At 36.1% G+C, this 27216-nt stretch overlaps 2 protein-coding genes across 2 annotated transcripts in view; both read left to right on the top strand.

Moving 5' to 3' along the window:
• LOC137390621 (uncharacterized) overlaps positions 1 to 1436 on the top strand; it is a 44285-nt gene extending 42849 nt beyond the window's left edge. The window contains exon 17 of the mRNA XM_068076947.1: positions 821 to 1436. Coding sequence (XP_067933048.1) covers positions 821 to 955 — 135 coding nt within the window. The 3' untranslated portion in view covers positions 956 to 1436. The remainder of the gene's footprint in view (positions 1 to 820) is intronic.
• A 2367-nt stretch (positions 1437 to 3803) lies between these two features.
• Positions 3804 to 25606, top strand: LOC137392260 (matrix metalloproteinase-24-like). The gene is made up of 11 exons (XM_068078926.1): positions 3804 to 3936; positions 4930 to 5056; positions 7072 to 7173; positions 12982 to 13145; positions 13985 to 14156; positions 19458 to 19640; positions 20342 to 20434; positions 20806 to 20983; positions 21556 to 21692; positions 23884 to 23979; positions 25289 to 25606. Exons 1-11 carry the CDS (start codon positions 3835 to 3837, stop codon positions 25396 to 25398), a joined length of 1464 nt encoding a protein of 487 aa, XP_067935027.1. The 5' UTR covers positions 3804 to 3834; the 3' UTR covers positions 25399 to 25606.
• Positions 25607 to 27216: the final 1610 nt, after the last annotated feature.

The raw sequence follows: 27216 nt of genomic DNA, 5'->3' as shown, positions 1-27216 counted from the left end.
AGAAAAAAAATACTACCACACACGGGAATCAAACCCAGTTATTCAGATTCCCAGGCAAGCTCATCACCAACTGCACCACTCAATAACCTTGCTTCACCATGAAACATTTATGCATATAGTTATTACACACAATGATCTCTGATTACACATGATTCCTCCAGTGTGCTAGTATAATATGATCGTTACAATATCATTGTCTCTAGCTACAAACAGAGAAACCCAAACATGTTTTATTTGAATCAACTCTCGTATCCTGATATATTTAACAAGGGTTCAACTAGGATCCGACTTTACCAAAGCATCAATGTTGTGAATACTCTACGACTTTGGTTTGGTTAAAAAATATGAAGGACAATTTTTGATGTTGAAACTTTGGGAGTTGTTGACATTGCGGTTTGTCAACTATTCCACTGCCGTAAGATGAAACCAAACAGTCATTCAAAGCAAAAAGTCAAGCACTCATCTTTTTCCTGTCAGCAGGCCAGAGTGCACTTTTAATGTCCATTAGCATAAGGTAGTATTTCCTGCAACCTTGTATTCTAGAGATTAGATCAGAACTTTTCAAAACAAACACTAGCAATTCTCTTCACCTCATTTTGACTAGCTATAGCTGGCCTATAGTTTCCACAATGCTAGTAAAACACATACTCTTCATATTATTACAAAATGGAATGTTTTACTGGACCTCGCAATGTGTTTTACATTCGGTAGTGAGAACAAGTTTGTGTGAACAAGTTTTTATCAACTGAAGAGGTTTTCTTGAAATCAGTTTATATATTTATCCCCCTGATAAAATTTTATTCGTTATTTATGTTTGTAGCTCTTTCCTTATCCTTCTGATGAGCGTCTGCAACAAAACTTTGAGATTTCACTTTACTGGGATAATCATCGGCAGCATATCGTAGACTCACAGCTATCCGAGTTGAAGTTCAAACAGCTCCTTACTTACACATAGGCTCACAAACTGTTGGATCACAGGCTGTTGGCTACAATAAAAACTTTGCTCATTTTCCTTTTATTTCCCTCAATGATTCCAGTCTGTGAACTAGTCTCAAGTTTGCATCTGTTGATTTTAGCTCTTTATGATAGATGATAAACGTGCACAAAAAAACAATTTTTTGTAATCTTACGCAATGTACTCTACTAGAATGACAACAGAAGTCCACAAGAAACCAATTTTTATGCGTAAAATCTAAGTTTAAAGCTGTTTTGTGGTAAGAAAACATCTGGTCAATGAGTTTGTGGAGTCACCATGTCTTTGAGGTCGTGAGGTCATTGAGGTCATGTAAAGGCTATAATTATTAAAATCACAAAGGTCACAAGGTCATCAGGATTGTTTTGTTAGTTAATTCTCTCTATTTTTGCATGTTTAATTATATACCGAGATTTTGTAATATTACCAGACAAAGTTTAGACAATTTTCACACATATATATATATGTAAGTGGGATGCTACATATTGTGTATGTCATGTTTATACTGAATTTTTGTTTATTGTTAACTAAACCTTATGAACTGTTTAACTTTGTGATATTAGGAGAATATATCAGTTGGTATACAGATTGCATATAGTTTATTCTGAACTGTATTTTCCGAGTTGAAGACTAACAAGTTTGTTGTGTTTTGACCTTCCTGGTTTACTGCATAAAAAGCACCGCACATTTCTTAGATAAGACCATTATATACACAACATGATACAAGGCATGTATAAAGCACAGAATATTTTGTTAATAGCAAAATAGCCCATAGCGCATATCTGTAAGCTTTGCTAGAAAGCTACATCTGGCTTTCTAGCAAAGCTAGATATGACCAGCATTCTATCATATTAGATAGAAGACTCATCATATAACAAAGTTTAACTGGCATTTCCATGTATCTATTGAAATTTCTTCTATTTACAGCAATAATAGGTTTACTAAGGACCTGATGAAGGACCATTCCAGCTAAGACTGCTCAAAGTAACCAAGGCTATTCTTTTTTACTAAATAATATGATGGAGGCTCTCTCTCCCTCTCCCTCCCTCTTTTTCCATCTCTCTCCCTCCCCCTCTCTCTCCCTTCTCTCTTCCTCTCTCTCCCTTTCTCTCTCCCTCTCTCTTCCTCTTTATCCCTCTCTCTCTCTCTCTTCCTCTCTCTTCCTCTTTATCCCTCTCTCTCTTCCTCACTATCTCTCTCCCTCTCTTTCCCTCTCTCTCCCTCTCTCTCCCTCTCTCTCTCCCTCTCTCTCTCCCTCTCTCTCTCCCTCTCTCTCTCTCTCCCTCTCTCTCCCTCTCTCGGCCTGTTTCTCTTTCTCTCCCTCTTTCTCCCTCTCTCTTTCTCCCTCTCTCTCCCTTCCTCTCTATCTCTCTTCCTCTCTCTCCCTTCCTCTCTCTCCCTTTCTCGCTCCCTTCCTCTCTCTCCCTTTCTCGCTCCCTCTCTCTCTCTCTCCCTTTCTCGCTCCCTCTCTCTCCCTTCTCTCCTCCTCTTTCTCCCTCTCTCTCCCTCTTTCTCCCTCTCTCTCCCTCTTTCTCCCTCTCTCTCTCCCTCTTTCTCTCTCTTCCTCTCTCTCTATCTCTCTCCCTCTCTCTCCCTTCCTCTTTCTCGCTCACTCTCCCTCTCTCTCCCTCTCTCGGCCTTTTTTTCCTCTCTCTCTCCCTCTTTCTCCCGCTCTCTCCCTCTCTTGGCCTCTCTCTCCCTCTCTTGGCCTCTCTTTCTTTCTCTCTCTCTCCCTTTCTTGCTCTCTCTCTCCCTTTCTCACCTTCTCTCTCCCTCTCTCTCTCCCTCTCTCTCTCCCGCTCTCTCTCTCTCTCTCTCTTTCTCCCTCTCTATTCCTCTTTCTCCATCTCTCTCTCTCTCTCTCTCTATCTCTCTCCCTCTCTCTCTCTCCCTCTTTCTCCCTCTCTCTCCCACTCTCTCCTTCTCTCCCTTTCTTGGCCTCTCTCTCCCTCTCTTGGCCTCTCTCTCCCTCTCTCTTTCCCTCTCTCTCTCTCCTGCTGTCTCCTTCTTTTTCCCTCTCTCTCCCTCTCTTTCTCCCTATGCCTCCCTCTCTTTCCCTCCCTTTCCCTATCTTTCCCTCTCTCCCTATGCCTCCCTCTTTTTCCCTCTCTTTCCCTCTCTCTCCCTATGCCGCCCTCTCTTTCTTTTTCTCTCTCACTCTCTCTCCCTCCCCTTTCCTTTCTCTCCCTCTCTCTCCCTCTCCCTTACTCTCTTTAATAAATTTAGGTAACAATCAGCCCGATGCACATAAAGCACTGCTTATTACAATGGATGTGCCTAAATATGTCATTATAGTTGGCTTCTATAATCCTTTTGGTAAAGCTTGTCATTTGTAAATTGCATGTACTCAGTTTAGCAAAATACTGTTAGTTTAGAAGTTATCTTTTCTATCAATAGTGGAAAAAATGACACTCATTGCACCACCATATTCAGTCGCAGGCAACTGCTGCTCACAACATAAAGCTGAATGTCTTACGTCAGGCATGTCTCACCATTTTCACCTACTACAAATTTAATTATCAAAAAAGATTTTTAGCCGGTATCAAATACCAAGCAGACTGTGAGATAAATTTCATAAATTCTTGGCACCGAGCATAGAGCAGTTCAATTGTTTATCATTGTTGTTTTCACCAGAGTAAAATAACATTATCGTAGAGCACACTAACCTGTATAAATTCATCTCAGCGCTTTTGCGTCTGTTACAAGCATGCGTGATTATATATCCAGGCATGGGATTTGCTATGGCAACTGACTGTGTAGGTTTTTAAGGTCACATGGTCATGTTGTCTGTATAAAAGGCAGCGCTCATCTCATATGGTTAAATGATTAGAGTGAACAGGCTACAAACAACAGCTTGAGAGATGGATAGATTTGGAGTAGCTCTGGTATATTTCTGTGCAGCACTGATTCTTCCTGCTCTGCCAGAGGTTCAGGCGACTGCTGTTGCTGCCGCTTATGGCCAGGTTGGTATTTCCTTTGGCAAATACTGATAGTAGAAGTAGTTGAGTTAGAGGTAACCAAAACTTGTCTTTGTTTGTTGGCCTCAAGCAGAGGTGAAGGGCATATCATCTAATGCCCATTCAGGTGGTGCAGCTATTATACGTTTGCTTTTCACTGTGCTCTTCTTCTGAGTGTGTTGTTTGCAGATGGTAGCTAATATTTGAATGATGTACCAGATATTTGGAGCAGCTGTTGAAGAAACAATGACTAATACACCTGGTATAAGATTCCATCAGTGTTTTATAATTAGTTTTAGATTTTCCCATTCTTAGAGATATGTTATTAAATTCAGGTTTAAATATTGTGATTTTTTATTATTATCATTGATTTTTCTCAGTTTTTGGTCTGGTAGTATTCTGGTATTTAGTATAATCCCTTTCTACCAGATATTCAGTACTTTCTGTAATACCCTTGCCGATCCCAACAGACTAAAAACTGTGCTTTGTCTAGCTCTTTACTTTTTATGTCCAACTTCCCTAGTTTATCTCTCCTTTTATTATTATTATTAATATTAGAGAAGTTTTCATCACAACCTTTAAGGCTCCTTGTAAGTTAGCCCAGCTCCTATTTAAGGGTTAAAGGTTTGCCACTGTCTTTGACTGTAGAGTTTTTGTCTAAATGTGTGCTGTCCCTTGAGTTGCCAGAATAGCAATAATCATAATAAGAATAATTATTATTATATCATTATTGGCTTGTCATGTTACTGAGTCAGTTATTCAATTACTGATACAAAAAATGTTTTGACAAATTCTTCCAATAATACTTTTGAGCTAAAACAAGAGGTAAGATTTTGTGTCCTCAGATATTTCCTGTCCTAGTTCTAGCAACGGAGTCAAGGGCTGGGTAGAACATGTACCTCTTGTTTCTTATTGGCTATTGAATGATCTAATCAGGTATTGAGTAAAATTTAAATTATCCTGAATTATTTGTATTCTCTCCAGCTTTATTTATGTCAGGCTATACCATACCTGGTCAATTTGGGCTACCTGCCGAAATCTGATGGAGACAGCCAGGTAGACTATAATGCTGCCCTACCAACTGCTCTAGAACGCTATCAAAGGATGGCCAGACTTCCTGTCACTCGTGAGTTTAATTGGTTTACAAACCTTTTATGATGCTCTCTCAAAATTATGTGGACTAGTTAGATTGCTAGTTTTAACATTGGGAGGATAACTCTTGCTCGTACGAATCATGGCAACAAATATGAAAAACTAAAAAAGAAAGAAGCTTTTATGAAGTAGTGTATTGTAAGGACAAGGCCAATACAATAGAGTTAATTTATGGCTTTAGTTTGTATATTTTATTTGATCAAAAGGGAGTAAAGATGTTCTATGCAGTTTGATAAAATTCTCAAGATTTTTGGCATTTTTAAAAGAGTGTCTGATTTTGATTGGAGGTGACAGGGTGTCCAACTTGCCGAAAACTGGGTTATGCTCTAAGTCTATTTGCTGTTCCTATTTTAGGCTGTATGACTAGGGCTAAGCCAGCTTCTTTAAAAGATGGGATATTTTTAATATGTTTACATATTCATGTTTTGATTAAGCGCAGAAACAACCTAGTTTATATTTCTCTTTTTTGTGGTGGGTGGGCTGACTGGCGTGCCAAACTCATGTCCGAATCGCACAAGTTAAATTACTTGCGAACTAAAAATCTCCAATTTACTGCAATTACATTAATAAGGCAATCATCTGTTTTTTTATAGACATGTTGTTCATACGGTCTTCGTATCATCTGCTCGTCTGATTGGTCAATTACTTTCAGGTTTCCTTTTGAAGATGAACTTGCACAAACTTTTTGCAGATTTTATTAGAAATTATTGATATTTTTATATCATTTGTAATTGTCTTTAGTATTTGAGGTGATCTGACTGTCAAGATGTTTCAACGTTGAAATCCACAAAACTTTCTCGAAATTAAAACGCTTCAATTCAAGCGAAGGTGTGATTATGGCATCTATAGTTAGACTCCTCAGAGAGTACGACCGAATAGAGACACTTAACGTTCCAACTTGAATGCACTAGCCAGTATCCATGATGATTATAATGTTGCCTTTTCGGCATGTATATCCTTCTGAAAATTTTAACCGCAATCAAGTTTTGTTAATTTTAATCCTGTAACATCCTGGCAGTCAGATCACCTCAAACATAAATCGCAAAATTATAGAAAAACACCGATACTTTCTGATAAAATCTACGACCATTTTATGCAAGTTCATATTTAAAAGTTGACCTATAGGCTGTTAGTTATAAAACATGTTTTCCTAGTTTGGCCGGTCTAGAGAAAATCAGCTGGCTATATAAAGAACACAGTGTTTCACTGACGCTATCGGCTGCAGCTGTCACAAGGTACCTCCACACAATATTTGCTCAAGAATTTTCAAAGCTGATTAGCCCATGGCTACTACGGGAATGTGAACGAGTCTAGAGTTACACTGTAACTAATACGATGCTGACTGTCTGAGGCAGCGAGCACGCTGCCTATGGGACAGAGTGCCTAATCTTATTATAATAACCATTGTTGTCTGCACATGGTAGCATAGCTTAGGGCCTGTTTACTACAGTTCACAAGTTAATGACCGTCGTAGGAACATTTTTAAAGATGAAAGTTCGAGCAAGCAGCAAACTAAAGCTAAAACTTTTGATGTAAGCTTCTTTGGTAAAACACAATTAGAGTAGTTTGGTGGAATAGTCTAGTCTATTAGAGATAAATAATCATTTTGCAATTAGGGAAAGCTTGCATTTTCAACAGTGTTAACAATCATAGCCTAAGTTCTGAGAAGATTTCAGATAGGAATAGGGGGTGTAACAGAGAATGGCTCTGTATTCTAAAATGATTAAAAGAATTGTTTCACAACTAATTTACTCAAATTAAAACAAAATCCTTTGTTCCATAAAGGTTTTTTGCAAATAACGGTATACAGATGTGACTACTATCAAAATGGTCAAAATATCAAAACACTTTTAATGGTAAAACTTACTTTAAGGATCTAAACCTAGGAGGTTGCCAAACATATGCTTGCTATATTATGCAATTGTAATGTTTCATATTGCATCAACTAACTGTTTTATGACCTCTACTATAGAATGACAACTCTTGCAGGTGCTCTAGATCAAGGAACTATAAACAAGATGCAAGAGCCAAGGTGTGGAGTAAAAGATCCTGCAGAAGCTCCAAGTAGAACAAAAAGATTTGCTCATGCCGGTAAGTATCACTTATGTCAGTCAAAATAGAAAGTTTGACTTGCATTAATTAGCTCTGAATGGGCTGAATTGCATTTTTCAAGCGATACAATTAATATCTTAGATACCTGGGCTCGGGATTATTCCAGGAGTTGTCTTCCCACCTGATTCTCACCTTATTAAACTCAGCTGCAAAGCTTCACTTTGTTTTCTCTTACTTTCAGTCTGCGTCAGGTTACAAAATTTTTGTCGCTTTTTGCGTAATTTGTTTTTGAGTCCAATTCTAGGTTTCTAGAATTTAATTCTAGGTTTATTATTTCTTGAGATATCACCAAAATACTGAGACCACTTCTAACCAATCCAAAAATTGCATATGGCTGACAGCGATTAGTCGCAAATGACGCTCTGATCAAAATTCTTAGTAATGAAAGATTACAATTAGACACAGTTAGAAAGTCTCCTTTCCTCAGCAACAATGACTTCAGAATAGGACTATTTGTTTGCTATTCATAACATATAAAGACACTCAATCTGATAGAGTCTGTTTAAACGGTAGAGCAATAATTTCTGTTTTTTCAGTTATCTCCACAAACATCAATTCTTTGAAAGATTATGAAAAACACTATTCATTTTATTTGATTTCTGTTTTTTAATGAGTTCTGCAAGTTTGAAGCTTCAATGTGATATTTGATTAAAAAAATAATTATTTAAAGTGCTTTAAGAGTTGATGAAATGTTGTTAATATGGTCTAGGATCAGGGAGCTTGGTTGCGCTTGCATGTACAAAACTTCAACATACTAATGTGGCCATGTATGACAAATAATTATCTGCCAGTTTATAATGTCTATCCGTTAGTTTTTAATTTAAAACTGTCTAGAAGAGGTGGAATCTGCATGAAAACTTTTCGCATATTGAGTCCAACGGGATAAGACTAGAAGGTTGAAAACCCGGTTTAAACATCATACATAACACAACACAAGATAAATTTCAAAAGTTTTCAGGAGATGTGAATATTTCCGGGACTTATAGAAATATAGGAGTGAACAGAACGAATATCACACTATCATAGCACTGTCACACAATCATACAATACCAAACCTCGCAAAATAATCGAATAACATTCGTATAAACTAGAATATTTGTATTCATTCCTACATACATAGGACAAACATTGTTTTCTATTCTGTGACACCAGTATACTACATACATCATCCTATGTCTCAGCTTATGAACTTTCTGTTACTACAACCTTCAATTCACTATTCCGACTCCTACGGAATACTATTAGATTACCAGCTTTTAAAACACTTTTGTTCAACTCACTCAATAATTCCAGATTTCTGCCTTTTCATTTTTCACTTCTTCTTTGGCTTGTAACAAAAAACATCCTTCTGAAAGCATTACCAATGCCAATAAAAATACAAACATACATACCGGTACATGCAAAACTGTCTATGGCTGATAAAAAAAACAAATTTGTGTTTAAATGCTGAAAAGAGGTGTTCTAACATACCACTTAGCAATTTTCAATGCTTGTTGCTAGGCAACTGGTTTTGTAACATTTTTCACAAAAGCTAACAGAAGTAGTGATATCAGTTTGATTTATAGTTATTAACTTTCTTAAAACAATTGGTTGCAGAATTAAACTTGTAATTTAAAGTTTGCAATTGATACATTAGCTTTGCAATCATTCCCTTCGAGAGAAGGACAGTCATTACTAGTTTATCTGAGTTGAAGTTAAGGCATCTTTAACTAGTTTGCAGTTCACTGCAAACGATGGCCTTCTAGAGGTGGAGTATGGGATGAGGAAAGAGGTGGAGTATGGGATGAGGAAAGAGGTGGAGTATGGGATGAGGAAAGAGGTGGAGTATGGGATGAGGAAAGAGGTGGAGTATGGGATGAGGAAAGATGTGGAGTGTGGGATGAGGAAAGAGGTGGAGTATGGGATGAGGAAAGAGGTGGAGTATGGGATGAGGAAAGAAGTGGAGTGTGGGATGAGGAAAGAGGTGGAGTATGGGATGAGGAAAGAGGTAGAGTGTGGGATGAGGAAAGAGGTGGAGTATGGGATAAGGAAAGAGGTGGAGTATGGGATGAGGAAAGAGGTGGAGTGTGGGATGGGGAAAGAGGTGGAGTATGGGATGAGGAAAGAGGTGGAGTATAGGATGAGGAAAGAGGTGGAGTGTGGGATGAGGAAAAAGGTGGAGTATGGGATAAGGAAAGAGGTGGAGTATGGGATGAGGAAAGAGGTAGAGTGTGGGATGAGGAAAGAGGTGGAGTATGGGATGAGGAAAGAGGTGGAGTGTGGGATGAGGAAAGAGGTGGAGTATGGGATAAGGAAAGAGGTGGAGTATGGGATGAGGAAAGAGGTGGAGTGTGGGATGGGGAAAGAGGTGGAGTATGGGATGAGGAAAGAGGTGGAGTATGGGATGAGGAAAGAAGTGAGGATAAAAGCAATTACTAAGCGCTAGTAGATTTTCTCTGCCTGCTTGAAAAGGAAGAGATGAAATGGACTTTAAATCTAGCAGGTCGTTTAGAACAAATTTCCTATCTCAACAAAAAGTGTACAGCAAAGAAAATTAGAGTAAGGCGGAGGAGTTGTGCGGTCCTTAAAGTTAGTCTTAGCTTTTCAGGAGAGTTCGTTGATGAGAGTTGGATACAAAATTACAGTCATTATGTTTGTAAAATTTCTGCTGGTGATGTCAGGGCTGCTACTGGTGAGGTCAGGGCTGCTGCTTGAGCTTCAGACAATCTCTGTTGACAGACTTGGCTCAACTTGTGAATCACATGAACTCCCACTATAATTCTAACCTCAAAAGTTGGCTAATTGAAAACAATTTTTTGAATATCTAAACAAGCAAGAACTGGGAGGGAACGAGACCCAGCCTAATCTTACTAAGGATTGGAAGATTAAGCTAAGGTTCTGTATTTCCTCTAGCTAGTTATATGTACCTGTCTTGTCAGTCATCTGTTTTGTGAGCGGTTTCATAAGGTATCTGTCCTATCTTGTCAGTTATCTACCTAGTCAACTGTCTGTCTTGATAGCTTTCCGTTTGTCAGTTACATCTATCTGGATTTTCTGCTTTTTTTACCTTCCCTGCTAATTTTACCTCTCTATCGATTTGGCTTCGTTAATATTATTAGTGTAAAGGCACAAGTGATAAATGCACATGTGACACAAATATAAATAGTGACATTGTTGGACATTGCAGAGGAAAAAAATAGTAATTGAAATGCAGACATGCAGCCTACATATCAGCTTCTAGCAAGAGCTTTTGAGATACACATTAGCCATAGAGTTTAAGGTTGTGTGTAGCAGTAATGTTCACACTTATAGCAAAAGTAGAAAAGGAGTTTATGGCTATTGCCAGCAGCTCAGTTGTTTATTAAAATGAGCAATATTACAGTAAAGTTTAATATTACTTGAAGTTTTTCAATCTTTTTTAAATATCACTAAACTAGCATACATCGCAATTTAGTAGCAACACTAGCAACCTCGTATGAGTTCACTTAAATATGAAAACAGAGTATCGGTTTATTCCCTTGTATATACGCTGATATGAAGTGTTGCAAAGGCAGCAGTAAAATGTGTAGTCGACAGCAGTTGAATCCATCGTCTTTTAAATGGGTGACTGAGAAAGTTCAATTTATAGTGAGTTTAGCTACAATCAACCTATTAAATAGTTATTACTTTATAAATTGATAAAATGGGTTCAGTTTTTGGCTCAGGTTTTTAAAAAAGATGTTATGGGTAAACCAAGACAATTGATTGAGAAGAGATGCAACTCCAACTGAAATCACTCGTGACACTATTATTACTCCCGTCCCAATACCTTAGTCATGTGGTTGTTCATATGCAATTAGTCTTTTTCATATAATATCGGTGTTAGCTTTTATCGTACATCGTCTTAGTAATATTTAAAGGAGTTACTACCCAGCTGATAGGCAATATTGCATATAGTACTAGGGCTATGACACATAGCTCATAACTAAAGTTAAACTTGATTAATACATCGTTTTAATAGAGCTATTCTTTTACCAAAAGGAGAACTCCAAGTTAAGGGATTAATATGATGCAATACCTGAAGCAGTTGATAGACATTCATTCATTACCGCGTAAACCAAACATTGTAAACCAAACACCACTCAGCGTTGTCTTGCAGACAATCAAAGATAAAACTAAATTAATAATAATCAACAGATAATTTATGATTACAGACGAATGAAATAAAGGATGAAACAAATAAACGATGAAATAAACTTGCGAACAAAAATGACTACTTTGCATCAATTGGATGAAAGGAAGAAAACAAGCTTTTGTTAAATATATATATATACACATGTATGTGTATATATATATACACACATACATATATATATATATATATATATATATATATATATATATATATATATATATATATATATATAGTCTGCGAGGCAACTTAGTTGTTTCGTGGCAGGAAGTCAACTCTCATTGGTAATGGGATTTGTGTCCCTTGCCTAAGCTCTGAGCTGCACTGATGAGGCTTCAATAGCCGAAACAGTACTGTCTGTAGCATGAGTATATATATATATATATATATATATATATATATATATATATATATATATATATATATATATATATATATATATATATATATATATATATATATATGTTTGTTATTATGCAAAAAATGCAAAATATGGCTGATTCTTGTTCAGGGTGGTCACAGGAGACTAAGGCTCATCATTTTTATGTCGGGGGGGGGGGGGGGGGGGGAGGGGGAAAGGTTTAGGGTCAGAGGCACTTTCTGTTACTACCCATGACCTTCCCAGGACTCGGATCGTACCCAGTTGTTTTCTCTGAATAGGTAATCTATCCCTATTTTAATAAGTTCACTTCAAAAAATTAGGAAATGTATTAACGAACTAGATCACACTTAATCAATCTGTTTGCAGGAATTATCTAAATGTTCCATTTGCATATTTTAGTAACAGCTAATGAAACTCATCATTGGTTCTCCAATGATAATGATAACAATGATAGAAATTATAAATCGATAACAATAATAATCAACTGTGGTGGAAGCCAGCACGGGGCTAGTACTTAGTGTTCCGGCTGAGATGTCAACCGCCTGGTTGCAGCACGATTATCCGAGTGATTGGAAAATAGTCAGCTCGGCTAACGGGACAACATCGGCACGGTTGAGGCCATATCAGCTGTCAAGTGCAAAGCCGCTCAGCTATCAAGGCTATACTCTGCTCGGCTGGCTGAAGCCAGACACATTAGAACAAAAATGAAGCCGAGTCAAGTCACACAAAAACAGTCAGCTTGAAGGAGGCTGGCTTACAGGATTTATAAGGAGCCAAGAAGAGCCAGGGAAAAGAGAGAGAGTTTCCTGGCAGTTTCTTGCATGTGATTCATAGTAAATACACGCTTTGAATTTCCTTTGAATTGCCCCTATGCTTATAGATATATATTACCAAATATATATCTTTTATTACCTTACACTCAGTGGTTTTAACTCTGGTGGAGCAGTAAAGGGAACTACATAGCTCAGATCATGTTTTTTAACAGATCAGGTCATCTGTTAGTAAACTAAAGAGAAATCTGGATCTAAACAAACAAAACTAGTCTTGTTATTAGTCAAAGAGGCAAAAATACCCTTCATTTCTGCAGTTGGACTGCTTTCTGTATAGTCACGTAGACCTGGTCAATGTTGCTTTGAAATTTTACCTTTTATAATTGTAGCAGAAGATTTGAAATTATAAAATTGCTGACAAAATTATCTAGGCCTCTAGCATAAAACATTGTTCGATAGTTTACCGCTCTATTATATTTGCACAGGAAGCAAGTGGGAGACAAACCTTCTGAAATGGAGAATCGCGGAGTACTCTAACCAGCTTTCCCATCTGCAAGTCATTGAAGTTATGAAAAAAGCATTTGATGAATGGTCAAAAGTGACCAATCTTTACTTTGAGTACTCCCCTACAGGTTCTGCTGACATTGTGGTAAGACCTGACAGCATGCATGAATACATCGCTATGTTTTCATCACATGGGTATGCAGATTTGTAACTGTGCGCAGGTTGAGTTTGTGTGGTCAAATCAAAATAGAAATGACTGAAATGTAAAAAATATCTGAAATGGAATAACTTGCACTGCATTTCTTTGCACAGCGTCTGCGAGAATAAAACATTTAATAAAAATTTGCCAGTAACAAAACTCGTTTCACTTGTCGGTTTTGTGCTGTTGCTATCTTACCGATGACACAAACTTGCAAATTACATGAGTCATGGAAACATAGGGAATTACATGAGTCATTGAAACATAGGGAATTACATGAGCCATGGAAACATAGGGAATTACATGAGCCATGGAAACATAGGGAATAAAAGTATGAAGTTACTTCAGCTGATCAAACATATAAACAAGTTAAATTGTTAACTTGTCTATATAACTTGTAGATTGGGAGTTCAGCCCTGATTACACATTGTACTCAGAAATGAAAGTCTCTAGTTTTGATATTCTGCAATTATCTAAAGGTGCTTGCCTTGAGTATCATTTCTTCGGAAGACTGCCAAATTACTTTGCCTTATGCAACTTTATGCCTAGTATCCATGATAGACTGCAATGAATACGTTTCATTTTGATTCATAACATCTGCCTTTTGTCTCTGACTCAGAACACGAAACCCTTCAAGTGACAGCCATGTTTGGTAGAGTTCATTGATAAAGAAACCTATTGAAGGAAATATAATTAGATTTGGCCATGGCTAGCGTTACCACATTTCTGATGGTTGAAAGGCATTTGTGGTAAAAGCTAATTGGATAGAATTTCTCTTTGCACAGGTCAGATTTACAAACGGTGCTCATAATGATGGATACTCGTTTGATGGTAGAGGAGGTGTTCTCGCTCATGCCTTCTTCCCTCCTGACAATGAGAGAGATGAGGTAGATGAAAATGCTGGTGATTTGCATTTTGATGATGCCGAAACGTGGACTGTCACCATCCATACGAATGGTGAATATTTACCTTGAAAAATATATCTAGCTGTACCAATAATTAGGCAGATATTAGATAGTGCAAGCCAATATTAAATTTAGGTGAGCAATATGAATGTCATGGAGGTATTTGTACTGACAGCTAGGTGTTGCAGGATGATAGGAGTTCTGTTTAGCTTGTTTAATATTACAGTTTACTAGTCAAAGTAATTCTAGTCCTTCAGGGATTAACATCAAGTGGCCGTCAAAAAGCTGGTTTGTAATGCACAGTAGTGTACAAAGTTAGGCACTATTTTACTACTCTTTAGCAGAGCTTGTTGGCGCTCTCCAAAGTGCGAAGTGCTTGGTCAGCAACATCAGATCGTTCCATTAACTAGTGCTCATCAGGGCTACATAGATTCTACTAAAACTCCAGTTAAGTGACTGTCTCTGTGTGTGTGCAGGACTGCAGGCTAGTCTTCATTATTGGTTTGACAGAGGGAAAAAAGAGGGTTGTGTAATAAAAACCTTGGAAGTGAACCCTGACCTGTTGTCCAGAAGTCCCACTGTTAGATCACTAGATCACAACTTTATGGACTTTGACAATCAATATTAATTAGAATTTTCATAAAATTTGGGTAAAAGGTGTCATCTGCTCTGCCAAAAATACATTTACCTCGGTCATGCGTGTGATGTCTTGAGGCAGAGTAAGTGTAGAGATAGATCAAATGTGGACTAAAACCTAAAATCTAAAGATTTGTGATTAATTCATTTCTAACAAAACATTCGAATAACAGCGATTCCATAGAAAGCCTTTTTTCACAATTCATTCCTTCAAATTAAACAGGCCATATCAAATGGATACATGTATATTTAAAAAAGCTCATACCCAAAATAAACCCAAGATTCGTGACTATTTAGTTTCAATAACATGATCATCGAAATCGTCACGAATACTAGCTCACGCAAGCTTTGTGACTAACATGGTTGTCTCCCCTGTCTGAATACCTAGTCAAATGGCTACCACACTAGCTTATTGGAAGGAACTTAAATCTTGACTTGCAACTTGAGTAGGCTAAAGGACTTGCATTATTTAAGATGGCACTTTTAGTTCATGTGTGCATGCATGCGCATGTGTGTACGTATGCACATTTACACACATGCATGCGTACATGTGTGTATATATAGAGAGTATAATCATTTATATGAGCGACTGTAAGTTTTACCATACTATATACCTGTGTCTACAAAGATACAGTTGTGAACAATCTTGTGCTTAAATCTAATACTAGGATAATGGCATACATAATAGCAAGCACCTGCCACAACTGCCAGCCATCCAGCAATAGAATTGAAAGGATTGACCACAGCCAATTAACTAATTGCAGATTTTGATAGTTTGTTGGCCATTTTTATATTTTGGTTTCCAATAGTCAATTAAATAAACAAAATAGATTTACACTGTATAATAGCTTTATTTATTGCTAATCTGTTAATAATAACATTAGCATCTCTATAATGAATCCCACTGAAGTAAAATAAAAACTACTCATCACAAATTGTTGTTTTTAGTAGCAGAATTACACAAATTACATAAGGACTTTCTCATATTCAACTACACAGCAGCGAGCTGCCGCTGTCAAGTGGAAACATTCTTCTAGTGAGTGTGCTGTTTTTTGTTATCTTACACACGTAGGTCATTAATTATATTAAAATACAACTGGGTTTGCTTTGAAATTTCTTAGATGTCCAAGTTTGAAAGCAAAAAACTAACTTTGGCATTGTCTGTTATGTTAAACTTTCGTTTTTGGCGCAAGTTTGTTTCAATTTTTTATAAGTTCACACCGAGTAGCATCAGCTAGTCCCAGTAGGTCACATGACAACCTCGACTTACTTGTCACTGTCAGTTGGCTCATGGGAAATTATTACAGCGTTAAGCATAAGTTTCTAGTTAAAATATTACTTGCAGTTTTTGTGGCTTTGATTTGTATGAAGATGCTTTGAATATTCATGTTGTCAGGTGCTTGTTTGTGCTGCCGGTTAAATATGTGTACTGCCAGGTGTATATTTGTGCTGTCAGATACATGTTTGTGCTGTCAGGTGCATGCTTGTGCTGTCAGGAACATATTTGTGCTGTCAGGTACATATTTGTGCTGCCAGGTACATGTTTTTGCTGTCAGGGACATGTTTGGGCTGTCAGGTACATGTTTGTGCTGTCAGGTACACGTTTAAGCTCATTTTTTATTAAGCTGAAAATATTTTTTCTACAAGTGGTCATCAAGGGATTGGTATCAATTGATCTTATATTGATATATTATTTATTGTGTTATTAAACATTTTCACGTCTCTTTATCTTGTGCTTCCCACAAGTTGTTTCTCACTAATAATTGACATAGCTAGTGCTGACATAGCTAGTGCTGACATAGCTAGTGCTGACATAGCTAGTGCTGACATAGCTAGTGCTGACATAGCTAGTGCTGACATAACTAGTGCTGACATAACTAGTGCTGACATAGCTAGTGCTGACATAGCTAGTGCTGACATAACTAGTGCTGACATAGCTAGTGCTGACATAGCTAGTGCTGACATAACTAGTGCTGACATAGCTAGTGCTGATGTAGCAAGAGCTGACATAGCTAATGCTGAAATAGCTAGTGCTGACATAGCTAATGCTGACATAACTAGTGCTGACATAGCTAGTGCTGACATAGCAAGAGCTGACATAGATAGTGCTGACATAGATAGTGCTGACATAGCTAGTGCTGACATAGCTAGTGCTGACATAACTAGTGCTGACATAGCTAGTACTGACATAGCTAGTACTGACATAGCTAGTGCTGACATAACTAGTGCTGACATAGTTAGTGCTGACATAGCAAGAGCTGACATAACTAGTGCTGACATAGTTAGTACTGACATAGCTAGTACTGGCATAGCTAGTGCCGACATAACTAGTGCTGACATAGCAAGAGCTAACATAGCTAGTACTGACATAGCAAGAGCTGACATAGTTAGTGCTGACATAGCAAGAGCTAACATAGCTAGTGCTGACATAGAGAGCGCTGACGTAGCTGGCTGTGAATTGAGCAGCACTGGCTCTTCGAGTGTCAAGTTTGCGAACAGCTAGGATTATTCCTGATATTTTCGCTATTATCCAATACAAGTGCATATAGTATATCTGAGTCTGACGATTTTGTGTTCAAATTTTATTGCAAAATAGTCACAAGGAACATCTTTGTGCACTTCTTTTCAAGCACTCATTTTAAAGGCTCTTTGCAACATTAGCTCAAACTTATTAAAACAAATTTTGTTTTCAATCTTCTAGTAAGTTTCCAATGCATTAATTTTCATATCAAACCATCTACACATCTACACATCTACACATCTACACATCTACACAAAGATCAACTTGATCAAAGCAAGAAAATATACATGTATATATTAAATTAGTAAAAATATTTTGTCTATAAGTAATAGGTAATAACTACTGGACACAAAGTCATGATGATATAAATAATTTGTTAGAATAAAGCAAGTGATTTAAACTTGATACTTTTTAGCGCTAATTTTTTATTATAATTACACATTACTTTTTATTTATAAAAGCAAAGTAATCACTTTTGCTCTATAGTAAAAGAAACACACTAAATTCGTAAATTACTCAACAGAGTATAAAGTCTGAAATATTCCAAAAGGTTTGAATTAAATTTGACTCTATAATAATTATTTAAATTTCAATACACAACATTTTCCCCGCGTCGTTAAAACGCTAAAGAAGAAAAATTGAAGCCCCGCTTTACCTTAGAACAGAAACTAGTGGAAAAACACCTGATGAACAGAAATTCACTACGAGATTAAATGTCTATTGTGGCTACCTTATTGTTGCCCTATTTGCTGTTGTAGCGTCACATTCCTCGCATACTCTCTTCCTTCCCACAATGCAATGCTATTATTATGGGTTTTGGACAGTTCCTATTAGTATCGGATGATTCACTAGCGCAGGGTAATTAACGCCAAAGCCAGGTGTCGGTCATATGTTCAAAACAATTCTAGCATTTGACCTACTTTTATAAGCCAAAATCCTCTTCATAGTAAGTAAAAATGTCAAAGATATTAAACTGTATGGGTGATTATTACTGTTGACCACTACACATTAAGCAATCTTTAATTTAGAAAAATAGAATGCATTTATTTATGTTGTTGTTAGCAATTAAATACCTTTTGCTTCACAGAGCATCTATGACCTATTTATTTTGGTGCAAACGAAATATTTTTTAAACTGGAAAACAATGCAAAAGATTACGTTTACCGCAGCACACTTGTGACCAGGAAAGCCAGGATTTTACTGAAGTATTATGACTATTGATTATGGGTATATTAGTCAGCAAAAAAGTATCTCTGTAGTTGTTCTAATTAGTTGTATAACAGACCGACTTAAAATAAATCAAATGTTAGTTAGAATAATTAAATCAAATCTTATATATTTGAATGCTTCATCACATACTGCGAGAACTCCTGCACTAGTCCTATTAAACCGTGAGGTAACATTTACATGTATGTATCTGCATAGAGTGGCATGTATGTCGACATTCCCTATAGACCAATATGAGACATTGTATATCTAAATCTACACATCCAACAAGGACAAAGGGAATGTTGTTAAACAAGAATTTCAGAAGTTGTCATACCAATCAGTTTTTAGTAGTGAGATTTCTATGTAGAGAAAGCCATACAGTAAGTAGAGGTTATACTATAATTTGATAATGCCTAGCATGTATACTTGTTAAAAATTTTAAAATGATACATTACTTATAGTTGGAGAAACACCAAGTGTTCTTTGGTTGCTTTATTAGCAATAATTTAACTTCAAACATAAATTTTTGCCAAAGTATGCGATACAACAGTCATGGAAAGGGCAACAGTTAGTCAACCAAATCAAATAAATGGTTTGGTACATGCAAGGGACAAAGAGGTAAAAACTATGCCTTCTACTAGTTGATGAACAAATTTTGTAAAATCTTTTCAGCACAACTGTAGAGACTTAATTAAAGAATGTGAACATATTTTAGAGCGGTCCTTTCTATTCTGCAGTGCGTTATTTCTCAACATGATTGCATCAGCTTGTACAATTTCTTACCAAAACTACAGATGGAAAGTGTGGTTGCTATGTTACCTATCATATTAGTAACAGCTCTGTTGTAAACTGAAACATTATATTTACCCACACTGCTTATTTGCATGAAGATTTCTATACAATAAATACATTTTATTCACTCGCGTGTAATAGTCAACCGCTGGGTGTGAGTGAAACTATATAACAGTACCATATTGCCGGTTTTAGGGCAGAATTTATTGCATGTCGCAGTACACGAGATCGGCCATTCTCTGGGTCTTCAGCACTCCAATGCAGATGGCAGCATTATGTGGCCTTGGAACAAGGGTGCTGCTGCAAGTGCTGGTCATCTTAACCTTGCCTATGATGACATTGTCTCTATACAGACTCTCTATGGCGGGAAGAGAAGAAGTAATGCACCACTACTCATCTTTGGCTCTCTCTATGCATGTACCATTGTCAACAGCCATATTTTAGCATGAGTAATGTAGAAGAGAGATGATGTGGGTCAAAGCATATTTGAAAGCATTTCGGAATAATAAAAAATAAATTATTAGCCTAGTTGAATACGTGGTTTGGAAAGCAAACAATGCAAAACTAGTTTGTTGGTTGTTTCTCAGAGGCTACAAAAGGGAAAAAATATTTTAGCCCAAACTTTGTAGTGCCCATTTCTTTTACTGCCAGATAAAATGAACAAGCAATCGAGTTGAGAAGATTGTTTTCAGAGAAAGCAATTTGATTAATTCAATTATAAGCTAGCACTTTTCCTACAAAAACCAACTATAAACTTACAAACTATGGTTAGTTTAATGTTTGTAAAACTGGCCAATTGACACTAATCGACATTTCTCTCATTGTCTCGTCAGCAAAGTTATGAATTAATCATTGTAGATAAAAACTCACTGTAATCTCACTCCTAGCATGAGTACCATATAAAACCTCAATTATTGCAAGCTTCGCAGAATATGTGAGCCAAAACAGTTGACAAACGTTATTTCAATTTTTGAAAACTTTTTATTTTCTCGTTTCGTATCAGTTGTCATTTACCTGAACCTTGATGTTGTTTATGAAACAAATTATGCTGATGTCTTTATGATTATATTGCATTTTAGGGTACCAAAGAGATGAGCACACTCACCCCCTCTGTCAGCACCACGTCGATGCCATATTCCAGGCAGTCAATCGCAAAATCTATCTTATCAATGGTAATATTCCTAATTTTCATTACCTTTTTAGAAGCTTTAAAGTCCTGAGAGCTTGTAGTAGATAAAAGCTCAGCTGTTTAAGATACGCGGTGTCTTTCGTCTGATGTTATCAAGAGTGAACAAATCCAAAAATATAACAAGATATGTCAGATGCATTGCGTCCAGCTGAGCAGAAATAAAACAAGAGAAGTCACCTTACAATTAAACTCCCTGCTACAGTCATACCCTTTGATTAAAGTCATACCCTTTGATTACAGTCATACCCTTTGATTACAGTCATACCCTTTGATTACAGTCATACCCTTTGATTACAGTCATACCCTTTGATTACAGTCATACCCTTTGATTACAGTCATACCCTTTGACTACAGGTAATACAGTTCTTGAGTTAAACCCTTTAACCTTCGAGACAGTTGGCCAAGCTCGCTCAGTTTCTTCAGTATTTCCTGGAATTCCAACACGTTCGACAATTGACGCCGCCGTGTCACCACACAGTCCAATTTGGAGAAACCGGAAAAGCTATCTTTTTGTGGGAAGCCAATGCTACAGGTAATGGGATCCTTTATTTCAATTTAGAATGAATAAAGCTGCGATGATCTATTGAAAAGATTTTTAATGGACCAATTTGACTATGACGATGCTACGGGAGGAGGGTGGGGCAATGTCAGAAAAAATCCCATCTCAATTTGTTACGTTTTAGGCATATAATATGAATAGAATTAATAAGCATTTTTTTCACCAGTTGATAGCGTTTTCCTTCGATTTCATTATAGTAAAAAAAACATTAGAAGCATACTTCAACATTAGTAAAATAACAGTATATTATTATATAACATAAAAAATTGAATATAAAAAGTATACAAGAATAATATATGAATGACCTTACAGCTCGTGAATATATCACCAATTTTACAATTTGCTATCCTTTATAGCTTTAAGAGTTGTCTACTACCAGATGATAATCTTGTATTTTATCAATCTCCTTTGTTGCCTGATGAATGGCAGTAACGCGAAACCACGGTAAATGCTGCTGGCATATATTTCACAATTTAAAAATATTTCACAAAATTTTGAAAATATATTGATACAGTAGTGATGGGTTTAGACGTATTTGATTATAGATATTCCTTGAGAAGAGGTGCTCTAGTGCTGGACGATGGCTACCCCTACTCAATACAAAGTCGCTGGAACATCAGCACTGTCAACTTTGACACAGTTTTTACTCTTGGCAATAAAGTAAAACTAATCTTTGCAAAAGGTAAGAAACCTTCATATAACTTCTATAAGTTTTGCAAGAATTTTGCTGGAGCTAAATCAATGTTTACTGAGTTGGGAGACAATTCCTACTCACATATAGGAGACAATTCCTACTCACATATAGGAGACAATTCCTACTCACATATAGGAGACAATTCCTACTCACATATAAGAGACAATTCATACTCACATATAGGAGACAATTCATACTCACATATAAGAGACAATTCATACTCACATATAAGAGACAATTCCTACTCACATATAGGAGACAATTCATACTCACATATAAGAGACAATTCATACTCACATATAAGAGACAATTCATACTCACATATAAGAGACAATTCCTACTCACATATAAGAGACAATTCCTACTCACATATAGGAGACAATTCCTACTCACATATAAGAGACAATTCCTACTCACATATAGGAAACAATTCCTACTCACATATAGGAGACAATTCATACTCACATATAGGAGACAATTCCTACTCACATATAGGAGACAATTCCTACTCACATATAAGAGACAATTCCTACTCACATATAGGAGACAATTCCTACTCACATATAGGAGACAATTCATACTCACATATAGGAGACAATTCCTACTCACATATAGGAGACAATTCCTACTCACATATAGGAGACAATTCCTACTCACATATAGGAGACAATTCCTACTCACATATAAGAGACAATTCATACTCACATATAGGAGACAATTCATACTCACATATAAGAGACAATTCATACTCACATATAAGAGACAATTCCTACTCACATATAGGAGACAATTCATACTCACATATAAGAGACAATTCATACTCACATATAGGAGACAATTCATACTCACATATAAGAGACAATTCATACTCACATATAAGAGACAATTCCTACTCACATATAGGAGACAATTCCTACTCACATATAAGAGACAATTCCTACTCACATATAGGAAACAATTCCTACTCACATATAGGAGACAATTCATACTCACATATAGGAGACAATTCCTACTCACATATAGGAGACAATTCCTACTCACATATAAGAGACAATTCCTGCTCACATATAGAAGACAATTCCTACTCACATATAGGAGACAATTCATACTCACATATAGGAGACAATTCCTACTCACATATAGGAGACAATTCCTACTCACATATAGAAGACAATTCCTACTCACATATAGGAGACAATTCATACTCACATATAGGAGACAATTCCTACTCACATATAGGAGACAATTCCTACTCACATATAGGAGACAATTCCTACTCACATATAGGAGACAATTCCTACTCACATATAGGAGACAATTCCTACTCACATATAGGAGACAATTCCTACTCACATATAAGAGACAATTCCTACTCACATATAGGAGACAATTCCTACTCACATACAAGAGACAATTCCTACTCACATATAGGAGACAATTCCTACTCACATATAGGAGACAATTCATACTCACATATAAGAGACAATTCATACTCACATATAAGAGACAATTCCTACTCACATATAGGAAACAATTCATACTCACATATAAGAGACAATTCATGCTCACATATAAGAGACAATTTGAAGCTGTTTTGCCGTTTTAACATTGTACTTTTGTGTGTTGCTTGTACCTATGCCACTGGAACACAAAATGATTGTTAACTTACTGATAATGTCCGAAACTAATTTTTATTAATTTTTGTAGACCTTGAATCTAATTTTTAAAAATCTGGTTTGATTTTTATTAATCCCGTCAACTATAAAGCATTTAGAGCTTTATGGTTGCTATAGGTTTAAACTTTTTGCATGCGCAACACAAAAATACTTCGTTAAACATGGCTATAGACATATCACTTGAATAATCAATATAGAGCAAAATATTTGATTAAAAAGAGTTTTTATTAACATTGCATTTTAGCTGAATAAAGATTACTGTCCTTAATTGCTCAAAAAGATGGAAATGTTTTATTCAAAATAAATCATACTAATGAATTATACTACCATTCACAATGAATTTCACAAAAATTTGTATAACTATTGCGCGTTACATTAAAAAGTTGCATCACACATCAAAAGTTGCATGAATGATGATGGCTAATTGTATCCAAATGTATGTAGGTTTTGCAACAAAAAAACAAAGCTAAATATTACGAAATATTCTTACTTATGCTTCACAGGAAATGAGTACTGGCTGCACACTGGCACTTCAGTTGGCATCTACAGCGGCTACCCAAAACCCATGAGCAGCAATGTCATGCTTCATCGATTTACCGGTAAAAAATGCTCTGATGCATCTTTCACCTTTCTAATGCATAAGATATATGCTTTTGGGGTACATATACGTAGGATATATGTTATTGGGGTACATATACGTAGGATATATGCTATTGGGGTACATATACGTAGGATATATGCTATTGGGGTACATATACATGTATGTAAGATATTAAAATTTTTGTTCGACACGATTTTCTAATATTAAGCAAATTCAGTGTGATTGGGGAATACAAGGGTGGGTGATAACCTATTCAGATATGGTCAGTTGACGATGGATAAACACATATGTGCCAGCGCATCACTAAGAGCTGTAAACAAGGTCTTAATAAATATTTTAATATTTTCAGGTGCTGATATCCAACAATTTGTTTTTTTTTATTTTTTGAATGCTATCAGACCTTTTATTGAATTTATTTGCGGGATACTGATTCCCTTGTAGGTCATATACATGTATCTCTGAAAGCCACATAAAGAGAACAACTCTGTATTATCTTATAAATAACTGTAGGACTAAATGAATGCTTGTTGCATATCCCATTGCACTATAAATATTATTATGATAGCCTATCATGCTCACCCCTATAAGGTATGAGTAAGAAACCTGAGAGCACCCTTGACGACTAACCTGTTACCACTGATGCTAGTGCGTACTCGTTGCGACAACTAGCATTCCATCTAATAGTATAACAGGTTTAAAAATATTAGAAAGTCTTTGCTAGGATGACTAACAATCGCCCTTTAAACAACTGACTCATTTGCTTGTGGTGTTCTGATGATTAGCTCATCTTCTTGTAGTTAATAAAACCATCATCTTTACTGGTGACTAACAGATGTTGGTTATTCTCGTTGCTGACACAGACCCTAACTGCTGACTGGAACTTAACATGTCTGCCTCTATTTAATTGATTACTTGCTTTTTGAAGAGAAAAAAATTGTTTTACCTTGATTGGTGGTTAATCGATTGGTGGGCTGTGATAATTTTGATAATTAACTCTTTGCTGTAGCTAATAGACTTTTTATACCGACTGGCGACCAACATGCCTTTTTCTATTGACTCACCCATCTTGTGGTGCTGAGTGGATTTATCTGACGACTGATGAGTAACACACTTTTTTAATATCCAACTCACCTTGCTGTAATGAGCAAATTTTATTTTCTGATAGACGACTACATGACTCTTTTGATAAATGACTAACATACCTCTTCAAGTATTATGTTTTAGCATATAATTAGTTAGTGCATAAAACAACTTTTGCGTGTATTTATAGAGTTTATACTAAAGGAAGATGCTATTTTCTTTTTTAGAGCTCTCGGCAGCATTTCTACATCCAAATGGCACCAACTATTTTTTCACAGATGAACAAGTTTACTCCTCTCACAGAAGCTCACCTACTCTCATACAGAGTTTATGTTAACTCATACCTGAATCTGATGAGCTGATTTTCATACCTTCATAAAAATATGATGCTATTTTATCTACTGGCTAAAATTTGTTGACCTCTTACTGTCTATGTTTCATTTTAAGTTGTGTTAAAGTTCATTTCATTTTAGAAGCTAAAATAATTTAATATTTTTCCAAAGCATTTGCTATGTGCCAATGAAACATGGTAAATAGCTCTGTGAGAGAGAACTTCTACTCTCGGGTCAGCATGTATAGAAACCGCATGACAACTCTACATTGCTCATTATATTATAGAAACCAACAACACTTGCCACTCAAAAAACATATAAATAAATCTATGAAAAGAAATTAAGCTAAATAACCATAGACATTAACAAAATAATAAAAAACTACTACCACTTGAATAAAATGATAAAATGAAAAGCTGGCAAAAGGACAACCAAACTATTGTCTGGTAATAACCTGCTGAAACAATGACAAAATAAACAATAATATAAATATGTAAATACACGTGTGTGACTAAGAGTTGTTTCGAAGGAATTACCACTTCTTCAGCGACGAAAGCATAACTCCAACAACTAAAATTTTTTTTACTCGCAATGACCACACATTCAATATGACCAATGACTAAAACACATTTCTAATTTTGGAGCAGCTATTATACTAACATTTAATGTACTGCTGCAATAGCTAACCTACAAGCACATAACGTACCTTTACAATAGCTATTCTGTCAGCATCATATGATAGGTAATTCGCATCAGTTCACTGTCCTTATGTGCTTTAGAATTGTTTCTTGTACGAATATTGACTATACAGTACATATTCATTTGAAGTCAACATCTTCTAGCGCATTGGAAAAACCAATGAAGCTTCCATGAGGGCACAAATCTCGACACATGTGAAAAAGTGCATGTATATACAATAAACTAAGAACATTGGAAAGAAAGCATATTTGTTCTAAAGCCATGTGATGTGAAGGAGTGAGATGACTTGTGGAGTAGCAATAATTAGGCCACAGTGCCAGCAATAATTCCTCCAATGATTGCTATGAGAACGACCACACATATTATCATCATAATCTTCTTCTGTAAAGGTCAATAAACAAGAAATTGAGGTCAACATGTAAAAGTTACAGGTGAATAGTAACAAGGTGTATCAAAAGTCCATTCTAAAACATGCCTCTTAAAAACTTGGTTTCCATTCTTTTGGATTGCTATTTGCTGTACGAAATGTAGAAATTAAATCCATGTACAGTATATGGCTGATGTTATAATTCCTTGTTTCATCTCAAACATGTATTGACAATCTTTGGAAAATTAATATTTGCTAGCAACTACAATCGGAAGCAAAATCTTTTAAAAGTGCAAAGTTAGCTATTTTCACAAAAAATATCACGGAAAGTTACACGCAATCCTTGGTATTACTTCAGGAAAGCATCGCAAGCTCTGACCAACCTGCATAACAAGTCACCCAATGCTATCATTATTTAGTGGTTAAAATAGCAGAAAGCTTTTTGATTTTATTATTTCAACAGAGATGTATTAACAATTTTTACTATACTAAGAGCTGTTTTCATCCGCCTAAAGCCACTGTTCGGTGTTGGGAGAAATTATTGTATTGTACAGGATTCGAACTTATAACAGTTTAAAATCACAACTCAAACTAATTTTCTTAGGGGCATTAGAATAAAGTATAGCTCTAATCATGCATTGAAGTTACTTTTTTGTTTTTTGGTTGATCATCCTTTATAGTGGTCATTAAAATTCGTGCTTTAGCAAGTTAACTAACTATATGCATAGCCTTAGCCCATCGCCTTCTACAACTTATT

Source organism: Watersipora subatra, chromosome 3 (assembly GCF_963576615.1).
Source record: "Watersipora subatra chromosome 3, tzWatSuba1.1, whole genome shotgun sequence".
In the NCBI taxonomy this organism is placed as follows: domain Eukaryota; kingdom Metazoa; phylum Bryozoa; class Gymnolaemata; order Cheilostomatida; family Watersiporidae; genus Watersipora; species Watersipora subatra.
Note: the sequence above shows the minus strand (reverse complement) of the source record. Positions and strands in the feature narration are given on the sequence as shown.